Source organism: Pholis gunnellus (genome assembly GCF_910591455.1).
Source record: "Pholis gunnellus genome assembly, chromosome: 2".
Taxonomy (NCBI): Eukaryota; Metazoa; Chordata; class Actinopteri; order Perciformes; family Pholidae; genus Pholis; species Pholis gunnellus.
In genome coordinates, this window is record NC_136536.1 from 739,646 (window position 1) to 751,843 (window position 12,198).

Genomic DNA, 12,198 nt, shown 5'->3' on the forward strand with positions numbered 1-12,198 from the left:
CGAGTCACGTCCAACACCTGAGCCGACGTCCTCTGAGCGTCTGAGTCACCAAACACAACAACTAGTTCTGTTAATAATTCAGCTGCAGATAACTGAGCACCTCCCTCCACCTCCCTCTCCCTCTCTCTCTCTCTCTCTCTCTCTCTCTCCCTCTCTGTCTCTCCCTCTCTCTCTCTGTCTCTCTCTGTCTCTCTCTCTCTCTCCCTCTCCCTCTCTCCCTCTCTCTCTCCCTCTCTGTCTCTCCCTCTCTCTCTCTGTCTCTCTCTGTCTCTCTCTCTCTCTCTCTCTCTGTCTCTCTCTCTCTGTCTCTCTCTCCCTCTCTCCCTCTCTCTATCTCTCTCTCTCTATCTCTCTCTCTCTCTCTCTCTCTCTCTCTGTAACAAGGAGGAAGTGTGAAGAAACTTTGATGTATGAAATAACAGAAAGTTCAGGACGGTAACTCGGTTACTTCACTGAGGTCTTGAGAGACGTTTTCCTTCCTCAGGACGAGAGAACGAACTGAACTCAGAACCTTTAAAATCTAAACCAGGTCCACCTGTGTGTGTCTGCAGGTTGCACGTAGAAATAGAGATACTAGACATGCGAGACACCACCTCTGAGTTTATATTCTGCCTTTAAAATGTTAAAGGTGTGTGAGGTCACACGTTATTGGTCCAGCAGCAACAACAAGGCGGGTGGAACTAGCTAGCTTAGCTTAGCTTAGCTTAGCTAGCTTGACAGGTACATGTAGTTAGTTTTATTTTACTTTGTAAGTAAAACATTAAATGCATAACGTTACTACACTTTATTTGTCTATTTGTTGTTAATTAATGGAAGAAATAGTGACTTTATTGGGGACTAATTTCAGCGTTGAATTAATCCACATTTGTTGCTCTAGTGAGTATTTGTATGTGGGATTATTTTATTCACTTATTCTGTTGTATTTAAGTTAATACAGTTGTAATTACACACTGTTTTACTACTATTACTGTTATTATTGCTCTTAATTTCATTACATTTCTATTTCATTTTAATTGCATTGTTTCCTTGTCTTATTTCAGCTCGCCAGTCGTCTGTGAAACACTTTGAGCTGAACTGTGTTATAATACCTTTATAATATATAATACCTTTATAATATATAATACCTTTATAATATATAATACCTTTATAATATATAATACCTTTATAATATATAATACCTTTATAATATATAATACCTTTATAATATATAATACCTTCATAATATATAATACCTTTATAATATATAATACCTTTATAAAGGTGACACACTGAATAGAATTCACACCCTTCAACAGCAGAAAGTAAAGATTAGCCAAAGTCTGAAAAAAAGGTTCTCACTGTGAAGTTGGTTCAATTGGTTCTCTCACACACACACACACACATAAACACACACACACACACACACACACACACACACACACACACACACACACACACACACACACACACTTCATCAGTATATGAGTCGGATCAGTGGGCCCAGTTGGAGTGAAACCACCACGAGACCACCAGGGGGCAGCAGAACTGAGAGTGTGTTTAAATGTGTGTGTGTTTTGAGTGTTTGTGCATGTGTGTGTGTGAAAGAGAGAAAGCGAGAGACAAAAGTGCAAAAAGAATGCATGCATGATTGTGCAGACAAATGTGTGTATTTGAGTGCGAGCCAACCTTGTTAGTATGCTTGTGTTCGTAGGCCTGTCAGTGTGTGTGTGTGTGTGTGTGTGTGTGTGTGTGTGTGTGCGTGTGTGTGTTTATGTGTGTGTGTGTGTGTGTGTGTCCTGACAAAGGCTCCATCCAACCAGACTGCAGAGGGCTGCTTGTTCCCAGAGACTCTCAGAGCTCCAGGACGCCCAGTCTCTCTGCTGCCTGCAGCCCAGACACAGCAGCCCCGACACGGACACGGACCGTCACCCTGCCCCCTCCTCCTCCTCCTGGAGCTCCAACGCCTGTTTGGATTACTAATGGACGGGACAAACAGAGTCTAGTTTTAAAGTGGGAAACTTTAAAAGGAGTATTAGGAGTTTAAAAAACACAAGTCTGAGAAGAGAAGAGGAGACCTTCATCTTATCTGGACTACAAACTTATTAAAAATCCAGTGGACGTCTTGACAAACGTCAACGTTTCTTCATCATTTGGAAACTTGATGAAACTTTTGCAGAATTAAACCAAATATTTTCCTGGAATCGTCTTTTCATCACTTTCCAGGAGCTCTGAAACAAACCTGCGTCTTACTGAAAGGTTTCGGAGATTTTTGGCATCATCAGTTTGGTTGTTTTGTTTTCTAGTTTTGGGACTTTTTTGGAAACATTTTCTGGAATTTGATTGATGCTCAGCACCGAATTCTGTACAATTAAGCAGGAAAACAACCAATCTTAAGCAGTTCTGATTTGAATCTGCCGTCTTTTTCACGTTTAAAGTCTTCATCATGGTCCCGTCTGTTGGTCTGTGGTTGTGTCTGAACCTGCCGCTGCTGTTCACGGACGCAAAGAGCGTCGGGCAACACGATGGTCAGAGCGACGCGCTCGACCAGCCGTCCTCCCCCGTCAAATTGGAACGCCTTTGGATCACCAAGCAGCTCGGGACCGGGGACGCCCCCAACCAGAGCCGACCACCCCCCGAGATGCTGGATCTGGACGTGGACAGGAACCGCCGCCGCCTGGCCCGCGGCACCGACGAGGAGGAGCAACAGTCCACCTTCAGCCAGTCCTTCGAGAACGACTCGGTGACAGCGCCGCAGGCCACTGAGTTCGACAACGGCACAAAAGTAGGAACAGGGAGCGGTGATGATGCCAATCTCCACGGAAACGCCTCCAGCTCCGACCGCGACCCTCCAGGACTCTTCAATCCCTTCTACCCGTTGGCGGACAGCTCGTACTCGGCCTACGCGGTCCTCTTCCTGGCCGGCCTGGTGCTGGCGGTGGGCGTGGTGGGAAATATGGCGGTCATGTGTGTCGTCTGGAACAACTACTACATGAGGTCCGCCTGGAACTACCTGCTGGCCAGCATGGCGTTCTGGGACTTCCTGGTGCTGGTGCTCTGCCTCCCCGTGGTGGTCCTCAACCAGCTCTCCCATAGGAGGATCCTGGGCGACATCACCTGCCGTATGGTGCCGTATATGGAGGTGGGTGGAGCTTGTGTGGAAGTAGGAGGGGAGAGAAGAAGTCAGTGAGATTGGTTGAGAGAGATCTTTGTGTTTTTGTGGTATAAATACTTTAAATGTGTTGATGTGATTTGTCCTGGTGGCTCCAGAGGAAAGTTCATCAATTGTTGAAAACAGAAAGGGTTCATCCTCTGAGGAGCTTGAAGATGTTCATCTTTGTGATGAACTGGTTGTTGGACTTTAGTGATTTTGCATACAGGTGAAACGTTTGTTTTAAAGGTCAGGAGGTCATTAGATACCACATCATCACCACACTAACATTATCACCATCACTACCATTGTCACCATCACTTCCATTATCACCATCACATCTATTATCACCATCACCACCATTATCACCATCACTACCATTGTCACCATCACTTCCATTATCACCATCACATCTATTATCACCATCACTACCATTATCACCATCACTTCCATTATCACCATCACATCTATTATCACCATCACCACCATTATCACCATCACCACCATTATCACCATCACTACCATTGTCACCATCACTACCATTGTCACCATCACTTCCATTATCACCATCACATCTATTATCACCATCACTACCATTATCACCATCACTTCCATTATCACCATCACATCCATTATCACCATCACTTCCATTATCACCATCACATCTATTATCACCATCACCACCATTATCACCATCACCACCATTATCACCATCACTACCATTGTCACCATCACTACCATTGTCACCATCACTTCCATTATCACCATCACATCTATTATCACCATCACATCTATTATCACCATCACTACCATTATCACCATCACTTCCATTATCACCATCACATCTATTATCACCATCACATCCATTATCACCATCACATCCATTATCACCATCACATCTATTATCACCATCACATCTATTATCACCATCACTACCATTATCACCATCACTTCCATTATCACCATCACATCTATTATCACCATCACATCTATTATCACCATCACATCTATTATCACCATCACTACCATTATCACCATCACTACCATTATCACCATCACATCCATTATCACCATCACATCTATTACCACCATCACATCTATTATCACCATCACATCTATTATCACCATCACTACCATTATCACCATCACTACCATTGTCACCATCACTTCCATTATCACCATCACATCTATTATCACCATCACTTCCATTATCACCATCACATCTATTATCACCATCACATCTATTATCACCATCACTACCATTATCACCATCACTTCCATTATCACCATCACATCTATTATCACCATCACATCTATTATCACCATCACATCTATTATCACCATCACTACCATTATCACCATCACTACCATTATCACCATCACATCCATTATCACCATCACATCTATTATCACCATCACATCTATTATCACCATCACTACCATTATCACCATCACTACCATTATCACCATCATTAGCATTATCACCATCACTACCATTACCACCATCACATCTATTATCACCATCACATCTATTATCACCATCACTTCCATTATCACCATCACTACCATTATCACCATCACTACCATTATCACCATCACTAGCATTATCACCATCACTACCATTACCACCATCACATCTATTATCACCATCACATCTATTATCACCATCACTACCATTATCACCATCACTACCATTATCACCATCACTACCATTATCACCATCACTTCCATTATCACCATCACTACCATTATCACCATCACTACCATTACCACCATCACATCTATTATCACCATCACTACCATTATCACCATCACTACCATTATCACCATCACATCTATTATCACCATCACTACCATTATCACCATCACTACCATTATCACCATCACTACCATTATCACCATCACATCCATTATCACCATCACTACCATTATCACCATCACTACCATTGTCACCATCACTTCCATTATCACCATCACATCTATTATCACCATCACTTCCATTATCACCATCACATCCATTATCACCATCACATCCATTATCACTATCACATCTATTATCACCATCACATCTATTATCACCATCACTACCATTATCACCATCACTTCCATTATCACCATCACATCTATTATCACCATCACATCTATTATCACCATCACATCTATTATCACCATCACTACCATTATCACCATCACTACCATTATCACCATCACATCCATTATCACCATCACATCTATTACCACCATCACATCTATTATCACCATCACATCTATTATCACCATCACTACCATTATCACCATCACTACCATTGTCACCATCACTTCCATTATCACCATCACATCTATTATCACCATCACTTCCATTATCACCATCACATCTATTATCACCATCACATCTATTATCACCATCACTACCATTATCACCATCACTTCCATTATCACCATCACATCTATTATCACCATCACATCTATTATCACCATCACATCTATTATCACCATCACTACCATTATCACCATCACTACCATTATCACCATCACATCCATTATCACCATCACATCTATTATCACCATCACATCTATTATCACCATCACTACCATTATCACCATCACTACCATTATCACCATCATTAGCATTATCACCATCACTACCATTACCACCATCACATCTATTATCACCATCACATCTATTATCACCATCACTTCCATTATCACCATCACTACCATTATCACCATCACTACCATTATCACCATCACTAGCATTATCACCATCACTACCATTACCACCATCACATCTATTATCACCATCACATCTATTATCACCATCACTACCATTATCACCATCACTACCATTATCACCATCACTACCATTATCACCATCACTTCCATTATCACCATCACTACCATTATCACCATCACTACCATTACCACCATCACATCTATTATCACCATCACTACCATTATCACCATCACTACCATTATCACCATCACATCTATTATCACCATCACTACCATTATCACCATCACTACCATTATCACCATCACTACCATTATCACCATCACTACCATTATCACCATCACTTCCATTATCACCATCACTACCATTATCACCATCACTACCATTATCACCATCACTACCATTACCACCATCACATCTATTATCACCATCACTACCATTACCACCATCACATCTATTATCACCATCACATCTATTATCACCATCACTAGGCCAGAGGCATAACGAACTAGCCTCCCACAGCAGAGACTGAAGCAGTTTTTTTCTAACCGAGAGTCAGTCTCCATGGTGACCTGTTACTATGACTGCTGGAACGTCCTGCTGCTGCTTCCGTGGTTTGACAGGAACACATTTGGGGTGAAACTGTGTTTGTATGATTTGTGACCCAGTGTCTCTGGCGGCCATATTAGAGGTCTTCAGTCTTCAGAGGAGAGTTTCTCTCCGTCTCAGCAGAACTGAACGGACGAGATTAGTCTGAGGAGTTCCTTTAATGTTCGGATGGAGCTAACAGTCTTTGTGCTAAGCTAGGCTAAACACATCCTCTCTACATACTGAACATGCAGCGATGAAACAGATATCCATCTGGAACATCTGATGGCAAATATCACATGTGTCTTTATAAGTCAAAGTAGAACTGGGTATTTCCCAGTGTGTGTGTGTGGAAATGTCTTCATGTTAACTTTGTAAAAGCACACAGATTAAAGCTAAAGGGCCGTAACACACAGCCATTAAATTAACATAAATTATATTTGATTTAGCAGAAGAATTTCCTTCTTGATGTTGGAAACAGAGATAATTTATCCATCGTGGTTAATATTGACTCTTTACTCACGAAGTCTAATAAAACGGTTAAGTCAAGTTTGTAGGTTTGTAATTTAAGGATTCATTAAAACGATTAAAAGGATTAAAGACTTGTGGTATGTAAATATAATCATGACATTTTAGGAAATTGTTGGACCTTTTTTTAAATAAATGAAAATATATATATATATATATATATATATATATATATATATATATATGACATGAGACATCACTTCATGAATATCATTTCTGTTTTTGCAAAGACTTAACGTGTTGTAGTTTTTAACCGGCCAGAGACAGAAATGCACTTCCTATATCTGGTCTGCTGGAAATTATAAAAAAACCAAAGACTGGTTTCTTCTTCTCCTTTTAATTTCCTGTAGATCTGAAACAGGAAGTGCATTTCTGTCTCTCATCACATCACACTTGATCTTTGCAAAAACAGAAATGATATTCATGAAGTGATGTTTCATGTCATATATATATATATATATATATATATATATATATATACACAGGACTGTCTCAGAAAATTAGAATATTGTGATAAAGTTCTTTATTTTGTGTAATGCAATTAAAAAAACAAAAATGTCATGCATTCTGGATTCATTACAAATCAACTGAAATATTGCAAGCCTTTTATTCTTTTAATATTGCTGATTATGGCTTACAGCTTAAGAAAACTCAAATATCCTATCTCTAAATATTAGAATATCATGTAAAAGTATACTAGTAGGGTATTCAACTAATCACTTGAATCGTCTAATTAACTCAAAACACCTGCAAGGGTTTCCTGAGCCTTGAAAAACACTCAGCTTGGTTCAGTAAACTAAATCACACGTATGGGGATTATCACAATATTCTAATTTTCTGAGACAGTCCTGTATGTATATATATACTTTATATATATACAGTATATATATATATATATGTATATATATATATATATATATGTGTTTTCATTTATTTAAAAAAAGGTGTGTGTTTATTTGCATAGAAATGCGTAGAGGTGAGATCCGATCATGTGATCACTGGAGAACTTTTACAGGAAAAATACTGAACGTGGAACTTTTGGTCTGAATTACAAAATGACATTTATAAAGATGTTTCTGTGCTGATGTTGAACTTTGAGGAATGACCTTTACATGTTAAATAGTTTACTACTGTAGCCCTTTAAACCAGGACTGCCTGCTCGACAAACTCTCGTCTTATTTAAAAAAAATCTTTCGTGCAGAGATGTGACATTTTATACCATGTAAGTTAACGTGACGATCAAGCAACTTCCAAGTTCAATAAACTTCTCAATTTATTGCTTCCCCAAGATGATTTTCATGAAAACAACAAGAGAAACTTGTGTGTGTTGCAAAGTTGGACCATATTACATCCTGTTTCCTCTTTAAATACACCTCCACCATGAACATAGCGAGTCTTAAGTTAACATGCCTGTAGATGCCAACGGAGGGGATAAAGCTACCTGATGCTAATGCTAACACCAGTTAGCACTCCATTGGTCCTGAAGCTGACCAAGTTCACATGCTTCTCGTAGTTCTGAAATGAAATATTTCCAACACATATGGAATATTTCTCAAATGAATCTCATTTCAGTTTGAAACAACGGTCTCCTTTGATAAAACTCTCTGACCTGCTCCGTCCCTCTGCAGGCCGTGTCTCTGGGCATCACCTCCTTCACTCTGTGCGCTCTGGGCATCGACCGGTTCCTCGCCGCCACCTCCTCTTCCTCCTCCTCTTCCTCCTCTTCCTCCTCCTCGTCCCCGCTGAAGGCCCGGCGGGTGGAGCGCTGTGGTGCGGTGCTGCTGAAGCTGCTGCTGGTGTGGTTCGGCGCTCTGACTCTGTCCAGCCCCGAGATCTTCCTGTGGCAGCTAAGCCGGGCCGTGTCCCCGTCCTCGGGTCGTCTGGTGGACTCCTGCACCGTCACCCCGTCCTCCCCTCTGTCCCTCTACCTGCCCGACTCCCTCCACTCCCTGCTGCTCAGGTATCACCAGGTGAGGACGCAGCCCGACGGGACGATATGAATTCACATATAAATCTTTTCTCTCTGTTAAATCTCTGTTAAATCTCTGTTAAATCTCTATTGAATCTCTATTAAAACTCAGATCCTGGGTTTTAAATCCACTGCCTCAGCCTTCATGTGAAACTAAATTCACTCTGAGATCGAGGAGGTTTAGATGATCTGGATAGTCGGACTGCTTGTGTTTCTGATCTATTCATCCGTTTAATTAAAGTCTTTCTTTATATATATTGATATTGTCTTTGTCTCCAGACAACATGAGACATTAAGAACTATTCAATCTGAACGTCTGTTTCTGGTTCACATCCTCCACTTCTTCTTCTTCTCCTCTCTTTATTGGTAGATAGTGAAGAGTTGCCTCTACCGTCAACTTCTGACCAAACTACCATCATTTATTTGCTTGAAACCAGTTAATGGAAATGCATTACAGTCCCATTTCTATTTTTAGCTCGTGTTTGATTAAAATGTGTGTGATGACTGAATGGAAACACAGCTGCTGACTACGTCTACATGAACACTAATATTCCAGTGTTACTATTTTAAATATGATAATATTGTGAACTTGATATGGTCACATACATCTGATCTTATTGAGAATGGATCATTTTCAGATAGAAACGTGTGATGTGTTGATACTCTTCATGTTTTAGGATCATTCTTTCTTCTGTAAAACTCTCTGAGGCAAATTAGTCATTTTAGGTGATAGAAATATGTTGAATTGCTTGTTTCCAGTCGGCTCTGTGAGGAGAGATTATGAAAAAACACAAAGCTTTTAAATGTTATGAAACACTAACAGGTTTTTAGAAAACTCACAAATATCACGCCGACGAGAGAGGGAGGCTGAGAACTCTGGACCGTAATCAGATTATTCATCGATGCGTGTTCACGGGATCATTAGTGGAATATTCTCTTTCATCATCCATGTGAACAGCTTAGTAGGAATATTCTCTTTTCAGGAATAATGATGAAACCAGAATATTGTGTGCGCGTTAATTTGAGCATGAAAACTCACTGTTGACTTTAAAAAAAGTTGTGAAAATAATTATAAAAAAGGTCAAATTTCAACCACAGCTCCTAAATATGGAAGTTAAATTTAGGTCAGATTACTTCATGGTCAAAAAGTACAACACAGAACCAGAAAGAACCAGAAAGTACAAAGTATTCGTGGTAAAGTAATCAGATTACCGTCCTCTGCTTCAGGGACGGATGTGGTGGTATTTCGGCTGCTACTTCTGCCTCCCCATCCTCTTCACCGTCCTCTGTCAGATGGCCACCCGCAACGTCAACAGCGACTCAAGCTCCGCCCAGAAGCAGCGTAACCACGACGACCGCTCCTCCAATCAGAAGCGGCAGCAGCACCAGGCGGTGGAGCGGCAGCTGAACTGCACGCTGCTGGCGCTGGCGGTGGTTTACGGCGTCTGCGCTCTGCCCGAGCACGTCTGCAACATCACGCTGGCCTACACGCACATCAGCATCTCCGAGGACACGGCCGCCATGCTGGCGCTGCTGCATCACTTCCTGTTGTTCTTCAAGTCGTCGGTGACGCCGGTGCTGTTGCTGTGTCTGTGCAAGGTAGGTCAGGAAATGTCACGAATCCTCTGGTGGTGTGTTAAAGCTGCATTCTCTCTAATGTCCACCAGGGGGCGACTCCTCTGGTTGTATAGAAGTCTATGAGAAAATGACTCTACTTCTCTCTTGATTTATTACCTCAGTAAACATTGTAAACATGAGTTTATGGTCTCAATCTCTAGTTTCAAGTCTTCTTCAATACAGCATGATGTTCATTTAGTAAATGATGGTCCATTTAGAGTCAAACAGACCATAAAGCAGGGGATGCTTTAGGGGCGGGGCTACACAGTGATTGACAGGTCTCTACCAGAGACGTATACGGCGTCTCTACGTCACTCCTCCTCAGTCCAGATGTGGTCACTTCCTGTTCACTGGTTGCAAAAAAAAACAAGATGGTGACAGACAAAACGCTGAACTAGAGGCTTCAAAACATCCTCAAACCAATGAGAGACGTCACCATGAAGACGTCCACTTTTTATATTCAGTCTGTACTAAGGTGTGTTGCTGAGATCGTCAACATGTTCACCAATACACAGTGCTAATTAACAAAGAAACTACGTCAACGCGCCAATGTCGCTGGACAAGCTGAGCTGTTTTGTAGCTTTGACGCTCGTAGTTTGAACATAGCATGAGCTAGCATTGAGAAGCTAACGGTACCGTTGTTGTTTGATCACTGACCTGCGTGTCGTCGTGTTTCAGGCTCTCGGTCAGGCCTTCATGGACTGCTGCTGCTGCTGCTGTCAGGAGTGTCAGCCAACCAGAGCCCAGGGCTCGCCAAGCTCCGCCCAGGTCAAACTGAAGGCAGCCAATGAGACGTCCATCTTCTTCGACAAGGCTAAAGACACGTCGGCCATCTTGTCCATCTCAAGCTAGAGCGACTGGTCCCTCTTTATCTATCAATCCATTATCTCTTCTTTTTTTACCGTTTCTCTTCCTTCATTAGTTTTCATTAACCCACCAGTTTCCTCTCTCCTCAACAATCATCTTTTCTTCATCTTCCTCTCCAGAGTTTCCATTTGTATGACATTCCTCTATGGACACAGTGTTCCTCCCTCCAGCTTCCTGTCTGTGCAGGAAGTGAAGTTTAATCCGTAGTAATGGTAGAAAAGTTGCTGTACTTGCACAACCAGCTGTTTCAGGACTCGCCGAACGGACTCTCCCCTCACACTTCCTGCTGTTATAACGTTTGATGTGAAAATGCTGGATGTCTTCTTCAGTTGGTCTGAAGCTTTCATGTGTTTAATGGGGAAGTTAGTGACGACTATCAAACCTAACTGGCTGAGAAGAAGAGCGTACAGTGTTGGCCACCAGCCTATTGTTTGGCTCATTTAACCAGTATAGCATCAGAGCACGGTGGACATAGCTAGCTAGTTCACTAGCCAGCCGTACGCTGGTGAGCTATCTAGCTAATCCTTCTCCGGAGCGATGAGGGGTGAGGCGGACTAACCGTTGGACCCAGCATTGCTGCTAGCTGGCTAACCAGCTAGCTGTAAGCTAGTTAACTAGCTCGCGAGCTTGCTAATCCCGCCATGCTTTAATGCTACACTGGTTACAGAGTGTGCATGATGTGCTTTCTTACGCTGTGACAAGAGTGTTGATGAAGCATTAAGTTGGCTTTCTGTGCTTCGTATCGTTACCGTGAAACCTCAGAAAGTCTGT

General features: G+C 41.7%; 1 protein-coding gene across 1 annotated transcript; it reads left to right on the forward strand.

Annotated features, from left to right (window-relative positions):
- Positions 1-2,422: 2,422 nt before the first annotated feature.
- gpr37l1b (G protein-coupled receptor 37 like 1b) lies at positions 2,423-11,412 on the forward strand (the record flags this gene model as incomplete). The annotated part of the gene is made up of 4 exons (XM_079169132.1): positions 2,423-3,118; positions 8,603-8,944; positions 10,171-10,542; positions 11,239-11,412. The coding sequence occupies 4 exons, from the start codon at positions 2,423-2,425 to the stop codon at positions 11,410-11,412; spliced, it is 1,584 nt and encodes a 527-aa protein (XP_079025258.1).
- Between the last annotated feature and the right edge of the window lie 786 nt (positions 11,413-12,198).